The 24,734-nt window shown below is 41.0% G+C and overlaps 1 protein-coding gene across 16 annotated transcripts in view; it reads left to right on the top strand.

Annotated features, from left to right (window-relative positions):
- Window positions 1-24,734, top strand: part of DMD (dystrophin) — a 2,264,041-nt gene that overhangs the window by 2,177,967 nt on the left and 61,340 nt on the right. For all 16 annotated transcript variants that reach the window (XM_070604303.1, XM_070604310.1, XM_070604305.1 and 13 more), the window contains 3 exons: window positions 1,346-1,503; window positions 21,368-21,534; window positions 23,783-23,894. In XM_070604303.1, the coding sequence (XP_070460404.1) occupies window positions 1,346-1,503; window positions 21,368-21,534; window positions 23,783-23,894 (437 nt within the window). The remainder of the gene's footprint in view (window positions 1-1,345; window positions 1,504-21,367; window positions 21,535-23,782; window positions 23,895-24,734) is intronic.

The raw sequence follows: 24,734 nt of genomic DNA, 5'->3' as shown, positions 1-24,734 counted from the left end.
TGGAATTCCTCCAAAGCCACTCTGTGTCCGACTGCTCATTGCCCCCCTAGGCGCAAGCCACAAAATACACAAGCCCTTTTAGCTCTCACTTTTATATAGTTTCCACTTGAGTTTCCTCATTCTAAGAACCAAAGAAAAATAACCAACAGCTTGTGTTGTTAACCACTTAAAAATGTATTTTGGATAAAATACAATAGTTCTATGGGCTTTCCTCCTGTAAATATTGTGGTTGTGTGTTATAGGCTAGCTTATCCTCACTCCAGCCTTATCAATGGTATAGTACCAGCATATTGTCATACTAAATTCAATCATTAAGGGAGTTTCAAGTCTGTTTCAAATAACTACTAAGAGGGAACATGTTTTGAGGCCAGCGAAACAAAAATATTAACTGCAAACTGGGATATTTGAAAATAATTCATAATTTTGAAAAAGCATCTGGGTGTGTGTTGGAGAGATGGTAGAAGGCTGTGTGTGAGATCTCAATTTGCTTATTGCCATCTTAGATATCTCACTAAAATATTTATTTTTTTAGAGTTTAAAGTGACTTATGAGTAGGAAAAGCTTCCTTGGATTTACTTTTTTGGCAGCTTTTATTTAAATACAAGGTATGATTAAAATTATTGTATTTCTGAGAACAAAACAGACATTGCCGGTGTTTGGTGTGTTCATTCATTCTGTGAACCCATGTATATTGGAAACCTGCAGTCCTCCAGGTACTGCTGTTCTGCTCTAGACACTTCTGGTGCACAGTTGACCAAGATATGGTCCTGCTCTCAAGGAGATACCATTCTTCAGCTGCAAAGACAGACCCACATTAAATCAGTGACAGTGTAAAGTGATTTGAGCTACTTACAAATATGTATAGCATCCTGTGGGAACCCATACAAGAAACTCAATGATCTTGTGACTTCATAAAGAAGTCCCAATGTCGCTCCATTTGTTCATCTCTGATGTTCTAAAGGGATGGTGCTTTGGGCCAGTTACATGCTTCTTAATGCTAAGACATTTATTTTATGATAATGGTTATGTCCTATATAAAATATATTTCCCAAGACGTTGTGTTCTGGCTTAGGAAAAATTCAGGTATCAAGACTGTATGTAAACTCTCATTTCTTTCAGGGCTGTAGTTTATTTGAAAGTTGGCACACTTCATATATACACAGTGATGCTTAACTTGATCCATAAAAGTAAATGTCCAGATTAGCATACAGTAGAAGGAACCCCTCTCTGGGGGAATATTGGCGACTCTCGAGAACTGGTACGGGCATTGAGTTGGTTGTTAGGTTCTGCTAGCATTTACTTGGTGCTGCTTTTGATTGTTGCAATTCTCTTCTTCCTTTTTTAGACCTTTTCAAGCAAGTGGCAAGTTCAACAGGATTTTGCGACCAGCGTAGGCTGGGCCTCCTTCTGCATGATTCTATCCAGATCCCAAGGCAGTTGGGTGAAGTTGCATCCTTCGGGGGCAGCAACATTGAACCAAGTGTCAGGAGCTGCTTCCAATTTGTAAGTTATTCGCCTTCTTAAGTAATATATTTATTCTTTTGTGTTTTAGAAATTAATTTTAAACGCCACGAAACTTCAGTTTCTCACATTAGCTCTTCTGTAGGCAGGCAGGTAGGTAGGGGATTTTTGATATTTGATACCTCTGTGGGTAATGGCTTCTGGAACTCTGGGTTTGGGGAGAGAGGATGGTGCAGAGGAGGGAAAAGAAACCTCTGCAGCAGGGTTACTAAGCATGGTCGCTAAGGTGCTGGGAGGGAAGGGAGTTCTCGGTGCCTCCGTGAGGGAGGAAATAAATCTCCAGCCGTAGAAATCCTTTGTAAATAGGAAAATGACCTTTAGGGGCCGGCCCAGTGACACAGTGGTTAAGTGTGCACGTTCCGCTTCTCGGCGGCCCGGGGTTCGCCGGTTCGGATCCCGGGTGTGGACATGGCACTGCTTGGCATGCCATGCAGTGGCAGGCGTCCCACATACAAAGTAGAGCAAGATGGGCATGGATGTTAGCTCAGGGCCAGTCTTCCTCAGCAAAAAGAGGAGGATTGGCAGCAGTTAGCTCAGGGCTAATCTTCCCCCCCCCAAAAAAAGGGGGGGGCTGGCCCCATGGCCGAGTGGTTAAGTCCGTGTGCTCCACTGCAGGCGGCCCAGTGTTTCGTTGGTTCAAATCCTGGGCATGGACATGGCACTGCTCATCAAACCACGCTGAGGCAGCGTCCCACATGCCACAACTAGAAGGACCCACAACGAAGAATATACAACTATGTACTGGGGGGCTTTGGGGAGAAAAAGGAAAAAAAATAAAATCTTTAAAAAAAAAAGAAAATGGGGGGCTGGCCCCGTGGCCAAGTGGTTGAGTTCGCGCGCTCCGCTGCAGGCGGCCCAGTGTTTCGTTAGTTCGAATCCTGGGCGCGGACATGGCACTGCTCATCAGACCACGCTGAGGCAGCGTCCCACATGCCACAACTAGAAGAACCCACAACGAAGAATACATAACTATGTACTGGGGCCTTTGGGGAGAAAAAGGAAAAAATAAAATCTTTAAAACAAAAAAAAAGAAAATGACCTTTATAGGTGAGTCTCTTAGGTTTTTTTTTAACCTAATTCTATCATTATAGCCTCCTTTTCAAGGGCTGTTGGTAAATAGTTGACATACCTATCATTTTTTTAAAAAAAGTTTTCCTTTTGTAGCTCTGACATTCCTCTACCCTTCCAAGGCCTGGATGGCGACTTCCCATAGTCTTATAACAAGCTTGGAAGTTTGTACTCTACTAATGTCTGTTCCGAGCTCGACACACTCTTGCCCATTCTCTTTCTTTTTTTCTTTTTTCTTTTTGGATGAGGAAGATTAGTCCTGAGCTAACATCCATGCCCATCTTCCTCCATTTTTTTAATATGTGGGACGGCCCACAGTATGGCTTGATAAGTGGTGTGTAGGTCTGCACCCAGGATCTGAACCAGTGAACCCCAGGCCACCAAAGCGTAGCAAGCAAACTTAACCGCTACGCTACTGGGCTGGCCCCATCCATTCTCTTTCTTATCCTGCCCCATTGCCTTCTCCACACCATAATCAGTGCCCCCAGAAACACCCTCTTCCTCCCAAATGCCTGAGCGCTCCAGTGATCAACATTTAGGTTGTTTCTATTTTTTGATAAGGTAGGTAATGCTGCAATGAACATCTTTATGCACTCAGCTCTTTTCTTTGATTGAAGTTTTTTCCTTAGGTTAAAACGTCAGGAATGGGATTACTAGACTGAAAGATATAAACAGTTTTATGGCTTTTAATACATATTACCAGATGGCTCTTTGTGAAAAGTTGTTTCTATTTGCACTACCACTAGCGCTGAAGGAGTGAGATATTTGCAGTATCACGTTATTCACAGTGTTGTCATGGTTTTTTAAAAAATGCTAAGAGCTCTTTTTCTTTTATGGGGTTTCTCAATCCAGTCTAATCCCATTAACAACAGACTAGCTGTAGAGATACCTGGGTTAGACCTGCATGTAGTCTTTGACCACAGACTAGGATAAAACTATAGAAGGCCTCCTGGGCAGAACATTGTGAATATTTAGACATTTCAAGCAGTTTGAGCGTTCATTTAATAGTTAACTGTGCAAACTGAGTAAAGGCATCAGAAGCCCACGTATGTAGAGTTGGATTTACTGTTTGCATTGCTTTGCCAAAATTATGGCAAATTAGCTGTAAATGTAAAATAGATACGGAGAAATAACTGCATTTTTTCACCTCATACTCAAATCCCCCAAAATATGAACAGACTGTCACTGCCTCTAGATTTGTTTCTTGCATGTGGCTGCATTAATATTTCTACTCTAGAATGTAGACACAAGTAACTTTCATACAGTGAATATTAATGGCCCCAGTAGTCCAGATTCGTTTTGGTTTTTTTAAAATCCAATCATAAAATAACTTGTAATGACATGAGGTCTTTTTTCCCTAAGTGTTGTTTTCTCTTTAGTGAACTTTGTTCCTTTTTATGTTCCAGTTGTGAAACTCACACACACATGTTCATATATAATAAGTATATATATATACACAATTGTGTGTGTATTGTGACTTGGGTTGAGAGCAACATTCAGAACACAAACTGGCCGACAGTCATCTTTATTCAGGGACAGTTCCTGTGGCAGAGTAAGCCGGGCTGGCTTCAGGGCCACTGGAGCCATTGTCCTGTCACTCCACAGTACTGACTGCGCCACTGCCATCATCATCAGGCAGCCACTGCCACCCTCACTGTAGACTCTGGCTCTCTCTCTCTCTTTTTGATTGAAATATATTTGACATATAACATTGTGTAAATTAAAGGTGTACCATACATGGATTTGGTACATTTATATATTATGATTGCCATTGGAGCAATAGCGAGCACCTCTGTCACCTCACATAATTGTCCTTTCTTTTTGTGGTGGGAATACGTACGATCTAGTCTCTGGCTCTCTTGAATTTGGTTGTCAGGACAAGGGGCCGCTGAACAGAGGCTCCACTTTCCCTCGTGCTGTGCCCTTATCAGAAGCCAGGTTTGTTCCACGTCGGCCTGTTGCATCTTTTAGCTGGATGCTTGCCTTCCTCACTCACCCCATGCCTTATGTTTCACTGTGTCCCTGTCTGTAATAGCAACACTCCCTTCTCGGTGTCAAGACTTCGAGCTTGCTGGCCCGGTGGCGCAGCGGTTATGTGCACACGTTCCACTTCGGCAGCCTGGGGTTTGCTGGTTCAGATCCTGGGTGCGGACATGGCACCGCTTGGCAAGCCATGCTGTGGTAGGCATCCCGCATATAAAGTAGAGGCAGATGGGCACGGATGTTAGCTCAGGGCCAGTCTTCCTCAGCAAAAAGAGGAGGATTGGCAGCAGATGTTAGGTCAGGCTAATCTTCCTCAAAAAAAAACAAAAACAACTTTGAACTCAACCCACCACTCAATCGCATATTTATTGAATGCTTCCTGGCTAGCTAGTCTCCAAGCTCTTGGCAGTGTCTTTTGTGAGACTGGGGGGAAATCCGTCAAGATATTAAGAGTGGTAACAGGTGGTTTTTATTTTCTTCTCTCTACTATTGTATTTTCTTCTTTGTCCATTTAGAATTAGAAGAAAATTAGTAAAGTGCTAACTTTTTGTTTCAGAGGAAGAAACATCTTTGGTTGAATTCCTTTTCATTGTCACTCTTCCACTGTTTTCAAGCCTTCTCATCACACGCACAGATTATTGCACTGTCTTCTTAGCAAATCTCCTCTCCACACCCTTGGCCCTTTCATTGGTCTTACTGCTCTCGTACCGGTTATAGAGAAATGGATCTACTGTGTGACCCCCACCCTTAGAAATCCTAATTTCTCTATTTAACTCTCAGACCTTTCTTAATCTGTTTCCATAACCGCCCACAGTTTGCTTTCACTACCATGAAATGGCTTCTCCCTACCATATTACCTCCCATGCTTATATATAGTATTGTCACTGTTGCTACTGATAAGAATACTTTAGCTTTGTTCACATGAATTCTCTCATTTAATCCTCGCCAACCTTTTGAGGAGAAGAGAAGAGGCAGGCTTTCGGCTTTTTGTTGTTGTTGTTGTTGTTTAAGCGGATAAACAATTGACCTGTGCCCCGGAAGTCCCTCAGCTGGGCAAGAGTTGGACTCCTAGTCTGGCATCCCCACCCCCTGACTCCCCATTTACTATCTCATTCCCAAGGGGAAATAATACGTATTTATTCTGGGTCCCTGCTAGAATAAGAGATGCCATAACAAAACAGGGAACATCCGAGAGTTAGGGGGGAAGAGGAATCCTCATTTTAAGAAGTTGAGTATTGGCAAATTGGATGTTTCTAGTAGGAATGTTGTACACATTCTATATGTACACAGCCAGGCAAGGTTTATGTTGCTTAGATTGGGGGATCCTCTCAGCTTTGTAGTAATTTGCAGTCAGGTTGAACAGATCCACTGTGAATGCTTGCTTCAGAATCGATGCCCACCGTCCTGGCCCTGCTCAGCCAGGTGCTCTGGCAGTCGCCTTTTCTTTCGCAAGTGCGCAAGTGCATGAAAATGCGATGTTTGCTGTAGGGAGAGATAACAGGAGTGAGAATGCCCTGTGCCCTTTGTTTGAAGTGTAAGACCTTGGGAATGGGGCTAGGCTGGCTCCTTTAGCAAGCTTGTGCTCAAAGGCTGCTGTTTCTAGCAGCCTAAGGAAACGGCAGTGAAGTACTTGTCTCTCCTACAAATGCATTCCTTGCACCGCCGAGGGAGACGATGACTTCAGACTATATAGTCCTTTTATTTCCTTCGTTTTCTTGTCACCAGCTGGAAATCTTACTTCTTTTGTTGGTCCAGTTAGAAAGATGTAACCTCTGATTCAGACAAGGGCCTGGCAGGGGCCAGAAGAGAGATGTGTGTTCATGTGCACTGCCCGCTGGATGATCTTTTCAAGGTTTCCTCAGACCATATCCATACCCTCCAGTCTGGAGATGGACAGTGGTGATGTTTGCACCAAAATATGAATGTACTTAATATCGTTGAAGTGTCCACTTAAACTGGTTAAGACAGTAAAATTTATGGGATGTGTATTTTACCACAGTAAAAAAAATTGAGGGAAAAAACTTAAAAGAGGAAAAGGAATTGCCAAGTCCAGATAAAATGTTTTGCCTGTTTAAAAATCAGTATAGGTGCTTCAAGGAATTATCCAGTAGGCAAGGAAATGAAGGCATATCTGTGGATATTAAAAAAGAAAATTCACTATAAATTTATAGATTTGACAGTTGCATCTTTATTGATACCAAACAAGGCAGTAGGATATGTTTCTACGTCAGAAGCAGACTGCAGTCAACACATTTACTGGGAGATTGCCTCTGGGGCAGTAGTGGAAGTAAAGTTTTGAAACCAGTTTGTTTTAGAAATACAGCTTCAATTCATCCATCATCAGGTTGTTCCTCTTTCGTAATCCACGGAAACATTCCTGTTGGCAGAGCAGATCCACCCTTAGGACCTCAGTCAGGCCAGGCCTGCCCTGGCAATGAGTCACACACACTGCCCAAAAGAACCTTGGCGGTGGGCCACATCTCTTCTCTTTCAGATGAGAAAGCTAAAGCCCAGAGAAGCAGGATGAATATAGTCTACATCCCGCACATATATCACGTCAGAATGACACATCAGGCCTGAGCTGCTGATGTTCCAAGCTAGTATTTCCTTCTGCTAAACCGTCTGAGTAGAAATAGATGGCTTTAACTAGTTCCAGTACCGGACTTGCCTAAGCAGGTGTTAACGTGATCCCTTACGTGAATTTAAGGTTATAAGAGGATGACGTGGGTAAGTGAACATCCCTACCCCCACCCCAGCACACATGCATACACACACACCCACACCACGATCTTTATTTAAAATACTTTAATCCCAATTCCAGTTGTGTAGTCTACCTTCAAATAAAACCAAATAATACTTCCTTTTAGATAGGAAAACTTCACGCTTTTAAGTGACTCCAGAAAAGTCATGTATCTACAAATTGGGATTTGGCAGTGTCCTGAGAAGTGCCCACCCCATGCCCCCACCCCCCCCCCCCAACGTGACAGTCTTTGTCGTCTCTCCTTCTGCAAACATTTTAAGGACTTTATTGTTTAGATAGAATCAAGTATACCAACTTTATATTCAATACGCTTCACCTGCAAGAGCTTGGGTGTCAAAATCTGTTTATTTTACATCTGTTTTCTGCCTCCTGTTGTATGTATGCATTCAAAATGAATAAGTTGCTTTTTCATCTGTCTTCTGGATTTTTATATTCATATGACATAAATGAATATCCTCGATGCACAGTTGTTGTAATATAGAATGATATAGAAATGAGAATGAATTACAGCCTCAACTGCTGCGAGCAAGGATATGGACATGTCTCATATATACATAATAAATCACTCCAGAGTATCTGGAGTAGCAGGTGGCAGAGTGGTGAAGCCCACAGGCCCTGCAGCTGACTGACTGCCTGGGTTCAAATCTGAGCTCCGCTATTTGCTGGGTGTGTGACCTTGGGCACGTTTCTTAAGCTTCCTGGCCCCTAAGCTCTTGGGGTAGTTGTGAGACTTAAATGAGCCCATAGAGACAGAGCAGTTAGAGTTGTGATCAGCACATCATACGTACTCACTGACTGCTAGCTACGATTATCTAAAATGTACCAAGAGGGGCCGGCCCAGTGGCACAGCAGTTAAGTTCGCATGTTCCACTTCAGCAGGCTGGGGTTCTCTGGTTCGGATCCCGGGTGTGGACCTACACACTGCTTGTCAAGCCATGCTGTGGCAGGCGTCCCATATATAAAGTAGAAGTAGATGGGCACAGATGTTAGCTCAGGGCCAGTCTTCCTCAGCAAAAAGAGGAGGATTGGCAGATGTTAGCTCAGGGCTAATCTTCCTCAAAAAAATAAATAAATAAATAAAATGTACCAAGAGAATATCCCACCAAGATTCACAGTTCCTTTTATCTGTGGCCGAGCATCCGTAGATTAGGTTTTAGAGACTCTTGAGGTTCTGTTTTCTCTATAACTGTTAAACTCCCATTGCCAGGACACTTCTTAACCGGTTTGACAACATTCCCCATGCCAATTGATCACATTTTATATTTTCCATCCTTAAAATAACTCCTAAAAGTTCCACTTTGCCTAGGTTTCCTTTGTTTTTTTGTTGAGTCATCAAAATATGGGCCCTTAGGTTCCATCGACATTCTTTTTATGCCCCTTCTGGACTGATGGATACTCACTAGTAACTGAGATATTATTAAGAGTTGTTATAATTTGGTATTCAGAAACAGAGGTAGCCACACCAAGCTACTACTAGGCCTGCTCATGGACAGTTAAGTAGAATTCCTGCAAATTTTCAGGAAAGACTTTTTTTTTTTTTCTTTTTTTGGTGAGGAAGATTTGCCCTGAGCTAACATCTGTGCCAGTCTTCCTCTATCTTGTATGTGGGTTCACCGCCACAGCGTGACTTGATGAGTGGTGTGTAGGTCCTTGACTGGGATCCAAACCCACAAACCCTGGGCCACCGAAGCACAGCACGCAGAACTTTAACCACTCAGCCACAGAGTCAGCCCACAATAAAGACCTTTTATCAGAGTATTATCAATCTGAGTTGACTATTGGTTTTCAACTGCTGTTGTTTGCTTTTTTAAAATTTTTACTTATAAGCTCTGGTGGGTTTGGCTTCATAATTATCCATTTAATTTGTTGTGGTTTGTGTGGTTGACTTCCCAATGTGGAGAGATGGATATTTTCTTCATTAGTATTTTGAAGATAGGTTTGTGTTGTAGTTGAAACCTGTTTCATTCATACATTTATTGCCAGGGAAAAGCACATGTCATTCTGTTTCCCCTCCTCAACTTTCTAAAGTAGTACTTCATTGTTATGACCAAAGTTTCCTTCTTCATTCGTTCCTTTCTTCCTTCCTTCCCTCCTTCTCTCCAAAAGTTGAGGCAGAGGTGCCAATAATAAAAAAAAATTTTTGAGAGCTGTGCTTTTAGTTGGAAGAGTATTCTGGACTCCCTTTTATCAGTTCACCATTAATTCACATTGAAATTTACCCAAAAAGCTCATAGAAACAAGGAAACATGACTCCAACATTTACCGTTTTCTTTTTTCCCATGTTTGTCACTGGCTTGTAATTTGATTTTTTTTTAATGGAAAGTTCTTCCTACAAAGATTACTTAAAATGAAGGGAAGTGCAAAACTTCTCCCTGGGATATCCTTACCTGTTTCTCCAGGGTCCTTAGTGTGTCTTGACCTTCTAACCTAACAGCTAGAGTTTTTTGTTTGGGGGTTTTTGTTGGGCGTTTGATGGAATATTAAAAAAGAATTTTTTCTCCTGCCTTTTTTTTTAAAGCTACACTTAAAAAAAATATAGTGAAATTTATTCTGGTGGTTGGTTCCGTGGGTTTAGATGAATGTGCATAGTTGTGTCACGGCCACTACAGTCAAGACCTAGAACATTTCCATCGCCCCTAAAATTCCCTCTTGCTCTCTGTCATCCCGCCTGCTCTCAGTCCCTGGAAAGCACGACCGTGGCCTTTTCCTGAACTGGATTTTAAATGACTGTCGGCGGCAGTGGTGGAAGATTTTACGTTAGCTCTTGTACTCGAGCGTAATGTGTCCTGATACTTGCTTGAGAAAGTATATTCCGTGATATCTACAGACAAATATCTGTACTGTTATGTGAAGTTTTTCTGTTAAATAACAACTCCCTAGCATTAACTAATTGAATTAATTGAAACATTGAATATACTTAAGGATTTGCATAGCTTTAAAAATTGTTCTTATGGTCCCTGGAGCGATGGCATTAATTGGTTTATCAGTCAGGTGGAGTGGAGAGCCTGAGTGTGGACAGTTGTCCTTGAACATGTAAATGAAGAGTGGGTAATCGCTGTGTGTTATTGTGTGGGCTGATTTTAGCTTTAATGGGTGATTCAGCGTCCTGATTAATATTTAGAGCAGTGACTGCTGGCCTCCAACCTGCTCATTATCTTCAGGACTTTAAACAAAATACTTGATTTCTACCCAAGATCGCAGTTATGGGAAGTCTTTTACTTCTTGTCTCACAAACACAACTTTTGACCTCTCAATGCTTATTTCAAACCAGAAAAATGTCTGTCCACGTGGGGATTCTTAAACTCATTTTTATGGCTGAAAATTCACACTTGGGTATCTGGGAAAAGCACACCTAGGCAGAGTGTATGAGAGGATGCTGTAGGAACAATGAAGCTAAGAGAACAGTGAGGAAATCGGTTGGGTGTTAGGGTTGTGTTTTTTGAGAAAACGAATCCTGAGGAGCTTCTCACATTTTCTACCATAGACATGAATGCCATTTCCCCTTCCTCTTTCACAGTCATTAAAGTCACTCTTACCCACCTTCCTGCCTGCCTTGCCCTCCCCCAGGTAAGGCTGATTTGGAAGAAACAATGGTTTCCAACCAGTGTTTTATTTTGGAAAAAATTCAAGCATAAAGAAGAATTGAAAGAACAGTATAACGAACACCCATATGTCTCATACATCTGTACAGCCCATGGTTAGTTAGCATCTTCTCCCGTTTCTATTTCTCTTCCTCCTCGCTTCCTTATGTATGTCTGCCTTTGAGTACACACACGTACTCATTTTCCCCCCTTTGCTGTTTAAAAGCAAAAGGACATTACAACATAAAACATAAACTCCTAAATACTTCACCACGCATCTTTTTTTAAAGGACTTTCTGCAGCTAACTGCAGTACCCTCGTCACACACAAATTGAACATCAATTCGGTAATATCATCTAACATGCAGTCCACAGTGAAATTGTCCCGTTGCCCCAGAATCTTCCTTATAGCTGCCTCTTTTCTTCCAGGAGCCAGTGAAGGTTTGTGTCTTGCATTTGCTTGTGACGTCTCTTTCACTTAATCTAAACAGTCTCCCGCATGTTTTGTTTTTTCATTCATGACATTGACGTTTTTGAAGAGTCTGGGCCAGTTCTCTTGAAGAATGTCCCATGTTCTGGATTTTTCCGCTTGTCTCCTTATGATTAGATTCAGGTTAAAATTCTTTGGGAAGAAGATGATGGAGGTGATGTTGTGTACTTGCCACTACCTCATATCGGTAGGGACAAAATAACACTTTGTTCTTATTGGTAATGCTATGAACCTTAAGGTGGTGTCTGCCAGGTATTTCCATTGTAAAACTTTCTTTTTTCCTTTGTAATTAGAAGGTCATTTTTGTGATATTTTGAGACCCTATGAATATCCCGTTCCTTAACAGCCGTTCACCCTATGGTTTTAGCCTCCATTGATGATCCTTTTCTAATTCAATTATTATATTGGCAGTTGCATAATAGTGATTTCTAATTCTACTATTCTTTCTGCCTGTGTTAGCTGGTTTTCTTCTGTAAAGAAGAGTTCCACTGCTCTCGTCTCTTTGTTTTCGAGTATCACTGTGGACATCCAAGGTGATTTTGAATGTGCAAAGAATGAGACTTCTGACTGAACTGCCTTTGGATACTAGTTTTGCCATGGCATTGCTGAAGATGCCAGTGCATAGCATTGACAGTCCTTTTCCCCTATGGCAATGTAAACATACGTCTAATAAGTACCTTCCCATATTAACCAATTTTTTTGTAGGAGCGACAAGTTGACCAAAACCTATAAGGTGAGCAATGCGCTAATGAGGATTGAGAAACTTGTAGGCTTTTCTGTTTCATTTTTTTCCTTTTTGCTACTTGAGTATCTGTTAGCCTGTAGCTATCGGTCCATGTAGCTCAGATATGCCATAGCATCTCACGGTGGGAGGAAGGACACGTAATACCAAAGAGAAGGGGGAAAGGAGGCGATCAGAGGAGACGTGAGTATGCATTTATCGCAGTGATTTTTGGGTATTCACTTGTACCTTCAGAGAGCTCTCAATAGGCAGCAGAGAGTTCAGTTCAAGATTTGGTACGTGGGCAATGCCCCAGGTAGGCCTTCCTTAGCTATCAGAGTCTCTAGCACTCTAAGGCAAGTTAAAGATTCAAAGGATTTTGAACATCAGCCTGTGTGTTCCCGTAGGAAATCACTTTTGTCTTCCCTTTTTAAGACTACTTTAAACATGCATAATTTAGTATTAAAATAAAAGGTAGCCTTGAGTTGTTTCCTTAACCTCCTTGAGCCTTTTTTCATCAGTAATGTGAAGTTAAACAGATTGTCTCAAGAGTTACTTGCCCCCAAGTTTCTTTGATTATACGCTAAAAGTTAGGAAAAGGCAGAAAGGGAAATGGATTACCATACTTATTTCAAAGCTTGGTCATTATCAGCAAAGTCTGACCTGATTTTCTGGGTATCAAGTTTTGTAATAGCGATATGAGATCCAGAAAACACTCTTGTACATACAGCGTGGCCTTTCACATGAGACCAACTGCTCTCAGAACCGAAGTTGCATAGACTCAGAGCAAGATGTGAAAACACACTATGTGGAACCTCGTAGAAATGATCTCTTGTGTCCCTACACTAGTTTTCCTTAGCAACTCAAAGGTAAAACACAAGTATCTTCTGTCTAAGAGGATCAAAATGGCACCTTCCTTCTGCTTTATTTGTTACATGTAGGTTTGGTATAGTTTTATAGGAGATTTTTTTTTATCGCTCATTTGATTTTCATAAAAATTGGTATTGTTTGGAAGAAAGGTTATTAATATTCTTTACAACTTGTTCTTGTTCCTCCTTTTATGTTCGTTGCTAGTGCAGACTTCCCTCTTATGTAAAATATTCCACTGATGCCCTTGGTAGATTTCGAGGTTGTTAAAGAAACTGTAATAACAGCTTAGGGAACAGTCAGGAACTGCCTGTCCTGTACCATCTGACCCTGGCTAGCCACTCTCCTTGTGGTTTTAAATCTTTGTGTACAGACTGTAATTCACAAAACATTTTTGATCAATTTAAATTCAAATCTTTCCAAACACTAGGGCTTTTTACAATCGGGGCCAGAAAAGTTGGGTTGTCAGCTTTTAATGCCGTTACCGATTAACAATGGCAGCAATATTGAAATGGTTATTTGGATTTGTGAAGGGGACGTTTTCCTAGTGAAAACAGCAAATACAAATGGCCAGGAAGGAGAGATTAACCTTTTTAAAAATCTGTGGTTTGTCCCCAGTGTTTTCCATAAGAAATGTCATAAGAATGTTGGGAAATTCTATTCATACATATGAATGTTTTCAAGATTTATATATTTATTATTTTGTCCCCTAAATGGGCAGGAACTGTACTAAATAACATGAAAATACACTCACATACACTCCTGTACTAGCTGACCCACCTTACCTTGCTTGGGATAATTATTTGCCATGATTAAGTAAATTTCTGCTATTTGTCCTGGAATACATTGCATAGAGCTGTCTATTTGGGAAGCAACTTGATTTTAAATCAGGGTAAACCATTTGAGAATGTTCCCTTGTGACTTCCAGTTTGGGGCTTTTTACTTATTAGTCCTTTTCCTTTCCTCTCTCCGCACTATATTAACCAGCGTGGCCTTTGTCTCCCCATCAGTAGTTGAACAGGCTTATTCTGGCTTCTCAGTTTCTGTGTGGTAGAGGATAGCTGCCTGCGTGTTAGGTGCCCTGCCGAGCTCCGAGGGAAGTCTGATGTTTAGTTAATAGTAATGTACCCATGTTGGTTTCTTAGTTCTGACAAATGAACCATGGTAATGTAAGACGTTAACGTCAGGGCAGAGTTTCTCAATCTTGGCACTAGTGACAGTTTGGCCCAGATAATTCTGTGTTGTAGGGGGATGTCCCCCATGTTGTTGGATACCCCCAACCCCAGTTGTGACTACCAAAAATGTCACCAGATATTGTCAGATGTCCTCTAGGGTACAGAATTGTCCCTGGTTGAGAAGCACTGACCTAGAGCATAGCTACCTGCCTGTGAGTTTCCCTTCAGGGCCCTCAGTGTGAATTTTGTGTTTTTCTCCATTTTAAGCCAGATCATTCTAAATATATCCTCCAAGTCCAGAAATAGACTGTTAGCCTTTGGTGTGCGATACCATAACAGACAAACCAACAGAGAGACATTTCCTTTAAAAACTATTTAAAAGTAAACATTGGGCAGTTTGAGAATGTACTTATTTTGTCTCCTATTCCTTAGACAACCCTTATAAGTTCAATAGTTTGCTCTTCAGGATGACGAGGCAGTTTTTTTTTTTCTTCTAACCTCATTTAGATATCATAATCCTTCCTTTTATTTATTGTGATCACATTGCAGCTTAATTTCCACCTGTCACCGAATTCAGCAAACTTTTACGGAGGGTATAGAAACATAATTCCTGTCTTTAAATAACCTGCAATCTAGGAATGAAACCAAGGAGGTTTAGGCAAGTATTGTTTCCGGGATGGTAGTTCCTTTTTATCATCTGAGAACTCCCGGGTACAATCTCTTGCATAAAGTTTACTTCTCTTCATGCTAATTTTTTCAGTTTATTAAGCATTGACGTGGTTTTTCGAAAACCTCACAGTTGAGATGCCAGTTGCCTTCTCTTAAAAACAACATATGTGTTTATGGTAGCTGGGCTGCAGGGGTTGCTGAGGAATCTTCCCATCGCATTTCTTCTTTGGCCATCAATTGATACCGTTATCCTGAGAGAAAAATGAGTGTTCATGTTGACCCCCTGGCAGCCATTTGTCGCCTAGTCCTTCAGTGCCCAAGGACTTATGGGAAGCACAACGTGAAAGAAACCAAAAAGTTATCCTGAACCCCGACAAATCTCCCAACTCCAAACTTGCCACGTACAGCCCTTTGAAATGACTATATTGGTAATTAAATCCCTTGGCTAGAAATTCCAGGTATTGGGATTCCTTTAACTGTCTTTGTACCTTGCTAAAATGACATCCGTGTAAAGCCACCCTGCGATCTGCTGTAACGGAGCAGCAGAAATGACAACTGATTCCTTCCCCTAGCCTCCGTGCTATGGATAGTCGCTGATAGGTGAGGACCAACAGAGAAAGAGTGGAAGCCCAAGATACTTCCATCCTGTGGCTATCACAGCAGAAGGAGCTGTGATAGCTTTGCTTTCTGTGTGTACATGCCATAGAAGAGGAAAAGGGAGGTATTGCCAAAACCAAAAACCAAAAAACAAAACCCAGGGCTAAATGGCCCGTTCTAAGAGTTTTTGCTTAGATAGTTTGAAAATGGCATTTCTGGGTGAGGGCAAGCTCTTCCTTGATACCAAGAGAAGATACTGGAGGCCTATATGAATGTCCGCAGATAATGGCACCTGCAAGGATGGTCTCAATCCAATGCCATCGTACCTGTCATTTGAACTCAACAACTTCCTACCCTTCCAGTCTATCCCTATTTATTTTTTCTAGGATGATCAAAATGTAATTTTAGCTGCATTTTCATTCTACTTCTGTTAGATCTTTATAGAAGCTTGCCTGGTTTTAATTCTTTCCTCCTTTACTGCAAGACAAAAGGAGAGGGATTTACCACTAGGATTCAGAACGGTTTGCAGTAAAAATGAAACATAGAAACAGAATGAGAATGTGAATCCCCATGTCTTGTCTTCAGTGCCGTCAGTTGGCCTAGGTGAGCAGTTTTAAAAGAGCCAAAATGATGGATCTTGCATCTTAGGAGCTAGAAAGAACCTTGAGAGAATTTCCAACCTTTAAGCACAGGAGAAAATCTGTAGTATTTTGAAAGAGGAGAACATTCAATCGCTTCCCTTGGTAATTTACACTAATGCTGTAACAACTTTCAGCGTCAGGAAATTCTTCCGTATGAGTTACAGCCGGAATTCTTCATGCTGCTTAAGCCTGTTTCTTCTTGTTCTGCCCTCACTGAAGGGATCGAACAGCTGGTCACAGGCCCCTATGCAAGAGCCATTCACATAATTGAAAACTGTTATTAAATCGCCCCTTCAGCCACTCTTTCTTGTTCATTCCCTTTTTTTTCTTCATGGCTAAATAATCTCAATTCCCTTAAGCTGTTCTCATAGGTCTTTCAAACCCTTTAATTATCGTTGTGCCTTTCTGCCAAGCCTTCGCTAAGTTCTGGGTCGGCTGTAGCACCAGAACTAGACACCATTTTCTAAGAAGGGTTTGCACAGTACTGAGTAATGAGCTCATTTCCTTACACTGTGCTTGCTATATGCCTTTAGTTATACATCACAGACATGGTGGGGTTTTTTCTTCTTTTATTTTTTACCCCTAACGTTTGTTGCTGACTCATGGTCAGATTTTTTTTCTGTTTTCCGGAAGGAACAGAAGCTCTGTGTTATTATTACACTTTCTGTATTAAGCCTCAATTCTTTCCTCTGCATCACGTCTTTGAATCCATCCTTAAACAAACTATCATTTAAACGTAAGTCAGGAAAAAACATAGAGGTTCAGATTAAGGAACAATAAACTCATGTTTTAAATAGGAATAAATTAGTAATGCTTCTCAATTTGCTGTCTTTCTGTAATGGTTTGTCTCCTAGCTAGAAAGGGTTATTTTGATAAAGTTAGTTTCTAGACCAGTGGAGCAAGAGATTGTTATAGGACATATTGTAGCTGAAACTTCCAGTTCTATTGACCAAGTCTCTCATTGTGTCTTTGTGTACAAGATGGGAAAACGTAGGTAGTGGACACTAGACGGTAAGATAACTGGGAAGAATCAGAGTTGAGCAACCAGAGAGGGCTGAATCCTGGATTTGTCTTGACCTGAGGTGCAGGCTGTAGTGGTGTGGCTCACGTTTGACCTTGGCCTCTGATATTTTCACCCGTGACTTTTTGATGAAGACAGAACACATGTCTTAAAATGTAAAAATTACACAAAGGTGGGAAGAATGGCTAATTCCTTAAGAGTCAGGATTCTTAGAGATATTGATGAGATTGTACAATGGGCTCAAAGTAACAGGAAAGTCCTTGAGAGAGGTGAAAGGAAACAAAGCCCGAATGAACAAGTACAGAATGGAGGCATCACTGGAAGCAGCCGAGAACAGCATTTCCCATCATGCCCAACAGAGCATTAGTGCCTTGTGTTCACAAGCCTTATGAGTTGAAAAAAAAGAAGATAAAGGTCTTAGGATCACTGAATCATTAGTTTGGGAAATTCTGAGGTCGAACAAAGTTTAACGTGTTTCTTCACTGACGACACTCTCAGCTTTCAATACGTTAACGTGCATTTTAAGAATTTTAAGAGGTGGATATAATGTGCGATGTTTCCTTAATTAATTTGACCTTCTTTTCCTGAAGCATTTTACTGGATGATTGATCTGCTGGGTGCCCTGGGAAACACTGGCCCAGAGATTTTAGTTGAGTGGAAACCCTATGTGAGCCTATAGTACAGAACAAAAGAAAGTAGTCAATTATATTGTTCAGAGAAATGGAGGTACCATGCCCAGCAGATCACATTTGGAGAATAGTTTTCTAATGGACAGTGGCAACCCAAGCCATGTCAGATGAGGAAGAAATCAAAGGAGTAGAGATGAAGAGGCATGGCCAGACAAGACAGCTCTGGTAACATATTTAAAGGGCTGTGTGGCAGCTGAAAACTGCTGGGTTTCTGGTCGGATGGATAATAATAATGCTGATAACAGGAGCAAACCCTGACATGGCTCTTGCTGTGTGCCAGACACTGTTCTAAGTGCCTTTTGTTAACTCATTTAGTTCTGAAAACAACCCAATGAGGTAGGTGCTATTAATAGTTCTAGTTCATGGCGGAGGAAAATTAAGACACAGAAAGACCAAGTTATTTTCCCAAGGTCATACAACCAGTGAGTGGCAAAGCTGGGGTTTGAACTCTTGTGATTGGACTCTGGAGCCTCTGTTCCTATTTGCTTTGCTGGTGGATTTCAGCTCAATGTGATGAAGCACTTTTGACAGGGGTACCTGTACCAGATGCTCAAGATCATCCATTAAGGATGTTTACTCCCTCTCACAGTGGTGTTTATACTGTGGCTGTAAGAACACACTGGCATTGGATAGGAGTTTGGACCTGATGATTGCGGAGGGCCTTACAGCTTTGTGGTGCCATTCCAAAAGGAAGAATTCACTTGCGTGGTCTCTTTCATCTTTATGTTCTATAATTCTTTTTTTTTCTTAATTTTCCACAAAGTACCTCTGTGATGCCACTCTACACAGAGAAAAGTGTTCCACAGAAGCTTTTGATCAGTCACTTGAATTGATACCGTTTTGCAGCTGGGAAATTCAAGGTTAAACAGCTCATTATAATGTTGTTAAATTTATAATCAGAGGTAACGACTGGAGTACTGGTCCAGTGGTGAGTGTTGCAAGCCCAAGGACCTGTCGGTCCAAACCCCTCCTGCCTTTCCGTCTGAAATGTGAACCAGTTCTTTATTAGCAAACCCCAGTCCAAGAGAAGCAACATGGGTTTGCGGTTCCAATGCTCACTACTTGTATGATACTAAATATCCCGTCATTAATTCAGCTTAAATTGGTCTCAGAATAGGTAGTGCCCTTTGGTTCTTGGCAAAAGCAAATGACAATCATTTCTAGAGAAGGCACTTTTATTCTAGGGCACAAAGTATCTCCAGAAAATATTTTTAAGGTCAATGTAGTCTGTAGTTAAAAAAAAAAAAAAAAGCACACAAGAAACCAAGGAAAGGGAGAAGCAACAGAAATAGCAGACCCACAGGAATTTCATATCTTGGAATCATTAGAGATGATTTTTTGAAAACTATGTTTACTCTGTTAAAAAAAATAATAATGGGCCGGCCTTGTTGCCAAGTGGTTAAGTTCGCATGCTCTGCTTCAGCGGCCTGAGGTTCACAGGTTCAGATCCTGGGCACAGATGCACCACTCATCAGGCTACGCTGTGGGGGTGTCCCACATGGAAGAACTGGAGGGACTTGCAACTGGGATATACAACTACGTACTGGGGCTTTGGGAAGGAAAAAAAAACCAGGAAGATTGGCAACAGATGGTAGCTCAGGGCCAATCCTCCTCACCAAAAAAAAAGAAAGAAAGAAAGAAAGAAAAAAATAACAGATGACTTTGAAAAATATCTGCAGGGAACCACAGACTTTACAAGTGACTTTTAAAATGACCAAATAGAACTTCTAGATATTAGAAAGTACAAGAACCAAAATTTAAAACTTACTGTATTGGCTTACAGCAGACTGGGTGCTGCTAGAGAAAGAAATACATACCCAGGCAGTAGGGCAGAAGAGATTATTAGGAGTGAAGCACAAAAGATAAAAAAAGGGAAAACCAGGGAAGGCCTATTGAAGAAATGCAGGCTAGGTTGAGAAAGTCTAACATTTATCTAAGAAATTTCTGTAAGTGGAGCGGAGAGAGAATAGAGAAGAGGCGCTGTTTGTTGAGATTATGACTGAGGAGATTCCAGAGCTGACTAAAGACTCTAACCGAGATTCAGAAAGCCCAGTGAATCATAAAAATGTATTAATAAAACCCTAGGAACACAATACAAGAAAGGAAAAGGACAGATTGTTTTCAAAGGAGCAATAGTCAGTTTTACTGTTGACTCCTCAACAATAGTGACAGAGAATGAGATAGAAGTAGCATAGTATTTCATTGTGCTAAAACAAACAAAAGCAAAAGAAAAACTTTCAATCTAAAAAATCTATATTCAGTGAAGATAGTTATCAAGAATCGAGATTAAAGAGCCAGCCCTGATGGCCTAGCAGTGAAAGTTTGGAGCACTCCACTTTGGCAGCCCAGGTTCTGTTCCCGGGTGTGGAACCACACCACTTGTCTGTCAGTAGCCATGCTGTGGTGGCAGCTCACATAGAAGAACCAGAAGAACTTATAACTACACACAACTATGCACTGCAGCTTTGCAGGGTGGTGTGAGGTAGGAGAAGAAAAAAGGAGAAAGCTTGGCAACAGATGTTAGTTAGCTTAGGGTGAATCTTCCCCTGCAAAAGGAAAAAAGAAAGAATATAGATTAAAAAAAGATTTTTCGGACACACAAAACCTGAGAAATTCACCACCAACAGACACCTACTAAAGGAATTTCTAAAGGATGTACTTAGGCAGAATTGATCCCAGATGGAAGATTTGAGATAAAGGGAGCAATGAAAAACAAAAACATGATCAATATATGGGTCAATCTAACAATATAAAAAATTAAAACACTATCTTGTAGGGTTAAAAAAAAGCAAGATATAATTAAAATGCATGGCTATAGTAATATACAAATCAACTGATGGTTGAAATGTATTTCAAGTTTTCTAAAATCATTGTACTGTTTGGGAGGAATGGTGTTTATTGAATTTAGACTTTGAAGGAGAGGGAGAAGGGAAACGAGAAACAGAGACAGACAGAGAAGCAACAGGCCACCAGGAAAACAGCACTAGACCAGGAGGTTTGGATTCCAGTGTGAGCTCTGCCATCAGTTAGTTGTATGACCTTGAAAAGCGACTTCTCTCATCTACGTCTCCCTTTTCTTGTCTGTAAAATGGATCTCTGGGACCAGATGCATTTTAAAGCCTCTTCATTATGATTCAATGAAATATCAAGAAATAGATTCTCTAGAAAAAAAGCAATCAATGGTTTCCGAGTTGTTTTTCTGACCTCCCTTGAAATTTTATCAAGAAGCAGTTGCATTTTACTTCTGGCTCACTCTTACACATCTGTTCAAAAACTGGAGCTAAATAGAGTCTCGCTCAGGTGTGAAATTTGCTCTACTTTTTCCATTTGTTTGTTTTGCTTTGCTTTCTTCTCATCTAGTAGCCAAACAGAGTAATGGCAGTTCACCAAAGCCTTAGGGGTAGGTGGCTCATGTGTATTTTAGGCGGCCATGTGCAGAAAAAGGCTGTGAAAAGTAGGCCTCACTGTGCAACTATTGTTGTTTCTTTTTAACTTATTACCTGGACCGCCACATGCCTCCTCTCCTTTCTCACCTTCTCTTCTTGCATTCTTCGCCCCCTTCGCTCTCCTTCCTGTCTTTGCAGGCCAATAATAAACCCGAGATTGAAGCGGCCCTCTTCCTAGACTGGATGAGACTGGAACCGCAGTCCATGGTCTGGCTGCCTGTCCTGCACCGAGTGGCTGCTGCGGAAACTGCCAAGCATCAGGCCAAGTGTAACATCTGCAAGGAGTGTCCGATCATCGGATTCAGGTATGAGGAACTAAGAAGACGTCATTTTTGTCTTAGCGTTTCTTACCGTTTTCTGACTTGATCTTTTGTCCCCTGTGCTGGTTGATGTTAGTTTGTTCCTCTCCAAAGTGGGAGAGCAGGTGATTGGGCTGGAACACCGATCACTGGGTTCTTTTGGTGGCTCTGACTCGTTAGGCCAGTATCCCTTTCCACCTTCGCTCTTCAGAGCCACATTCTTGGTTGAACAGGACTCACCACCTGTCTCCACAGAGATATTTGTCTGACAAGTGTCTGCAGATTACTGTGCCTTCTTCTTCCTGGAACCAAAACACTTTGACCATCTTTCTTTTTTTCATGGTCTTTTCTGTTTATAGAAACTCTCCAAGAATCAGCTATAAAACTAAGAGACGATTCCATCTGGGGAGACCCATCATAGCAGCTCAGTCTTTTATTTACTTTGCGCCACTTTTCTTCCCCTAAAGTAACAAGGATTGTTTCAAGCCCCCTAGAACTTACTTCTTTATCTGTGAATCTGATTACACTCTCTGCAGAGTATCCTAATGAACTTCTAAGGGAATATAAAGTATGCAAATAAATGAAAGATTCACAAAGTGGCTAAAAAAGAAAATGTTCCTTATAAATTTAAAAATGAAACAGGAAACATAACAGGTTATTATTCTGATATTCTTAAAATGTCATGGAAAACAATTGGCTCTTAAATCTGCAGCCTTGTTGACCTGTTTGGGAGAGAGCATATTTTTAAATGAATTAATCTTATTGAACAATAATCCCAAATCCAAATTCTGAAACGATAATGTATTTAAACATCTGGATCAACATCGGGGTTTCCATAGTGATGAATAAGCCAGAAAGTTGTAAACTAGCTGGATTGTCTAAGCCTGTTCAGAACCCACTTAGCAGCTAAGTAAATACTCTTTTTCTGGTTATGCTTAGACTTGTTTTATTGCTTTGTTTCCTAATAACTACTTTGTACCATTTGTGTGCTTTTTATTCACTGTGTTCCTTTACCTATTGGTGTTTGTCCTTCCATACTTCATGCTGTTTACAAAGAGGTTTTACAAAAATCTTTAGAGGTTTCTAGAGCCTAGATAGACAACATTGAGCAGGCAGTGCTTGCAAAGGACACCTCCTTTCCTTCCTGGTTTTTGGCAGGTAAGAACGATGCCATGGGGGGCGGGGAGGGGAAGCCACAGAGGACTGCATTACATTTCTTCCCTTTCTTTTCTCAGCTTCCCTGGCTAGTGAGATTTATATACAAGGGGAAGTTTTATAAAATAGAAAAGGAGAATGTTTTGGGGGCTCTAAGAGCGTTTTCACATTCAATTCTTTTGCCCTTATCAAATTAGATTATTTTAGGAATCAACACTTCTCTTTCCTCCTTCTCCCCCTCTCAAAAGATGGTTGGGAACTAAAAAAGGTAGCTTTTTCCCCCACATTCCCATATGTGACATAAGGAATATGTTTATTTGAATTGGCTGAAGTTCTTATCTGAGAAAGCAAAAGGCAGGGAGAATATGCAACAAAGAATACAGTATTCTGAGAATGGGGGGAAATATACCATCTAGTACTTAGAGATTAGAAATTCTTTCATCTTCTCCAAACTTTGTCTTTTCTTGGGGCTTCAGTTATCATTTGTGGGTAATGTGGTGAGGGACATCTGAAGAGAGACAGAGAAAAGAGATTATCTAAGTAACTATCTGAAGATGAATCATGTCAGCCAATCAGAAAATGTAATTGAAGCAAGACTTGCTTTAATTGAGAGTTCTTGTTTATTTTTCTTTTGTTTCAGGAAATTGCTTTATCTTTATAATTTTTTTTTTAAATAATAATTGCTTCAGAATTTTTGTCCCTGTGATGGGGGGGGGGGTGCCCTGGCCTGCAATGCATCAATCTATTTCTCATAGAAGTTCTTTCAAATTCTTGAATTTGGTCTTCAAATGGCTGGAACTTTGCCAGTATCTTCCTATTTAATCTGAAAGAGTTCCTAGTGGAGTTTAAAGAAGAGCTGAGTTTTTCTTCCCTCCTTCCATATGTTATAGAATAATCTTTCTGCCAAAATGTTTTGATACTGTAGGAGAAGCACCGGAGAAATCGGGAGGGAGGAAGCTCATCACTTACCTTGTGGGATTAATGAACATTGCATTCTGTTTCTAGAAGTAAGATGAGGTGGAAGAAGGTGTATTGAAGAGTGTTCTTTGGGAATTTGATTTGAAGAAATACATATGTGTTTGTTTTTGTTCTTCATCAGGTACAGGAGTCTAAAACACTTTAATTATGACATCTGCCAAAGTTGCTTTTTTTCTGGGCGAGTTGCAAAAGGCCACAAAATGCACTACCCCATGGTGGAATATTGCACTCCGGTAAGTTAGATGCCGCCCTGACATGAGTTCGTTCACCTGCGAGAATTGCCGTTTTGTACACTATTGCAGATCACGTGCAATGTTGTGATTTATAAGTTCCCCAGCTAACGTGGCTGCAAAGTCCAGGCTCCAGGATTTCCCTTATCCCTAGCACGCAGGGCAATGCCTGGCACACATGGAACGTTGTAGACACTCAGCAGATATTGTTGAATGAATAAATTGGTTTTCCTTCTGTTTGCATGGTTGTAAGGAAGATGTTGTTTTCACATTTATTTTGCACAGCTCTGGCGGTTGTATGGAGAGGTTTTATGGCCATGGAGCATGTTGGGTGATAGGGGGGGTGTAATGTGGGTCTCCCCAAATTCATAATCCATCATTTTCAATCAATCTTGCTTATCTTTTATCTGTTTTATGTACTAACACCAACCAAATGCTAGGCGTTTACTTTTTAAACCACTCTGTGAAATAGGTGTTATTATCCCCTTTTTACACGTGAGGACTCTGAGGTCCTGAGGGTAAATAATTTGCTCAAGTTTCTATAATTAAGAGGTGGAACCTTCTCCTAAAATGTTGTTCTGGGAAAATGTTCAGTGGCGAACTTTGAAAAATCACTGGTGAAATGGAAAGAGCATAGACTTGGTGGTCAGACAGACCTGGGTATAAATCTTACGTCTTTTAACACCAGCTGCTTGCTATTCCAAGTATGGTCTGTCTGTTGCCCAACAGCATTGGCATTACCTGGGAGCTTATTAGAAACGCAGAAACTCGGGCCCCACGCCTGACTTTCTAAATTAAAAGCTACATTTTAGCAAGATCTGCAGGTGGTTCCCATACATATCA

This window comes from Equus przewalskii, chromosome X (assembly GCF_037783145.1).
Source record: "Equus przewalskii isolate Varuska chromosome X, EquPr2, whole genome shotgun sequence".
NCBI lineage: Eukaryota > Metazoa > Chordata > Mammalia > Perissodactyla > Equidae > Equus > Equus przewalskii.
Note: the sequence above shows the minus strand (reverse complement) of the source record. Positions and strands in the feature narration are given on the sequence as shown.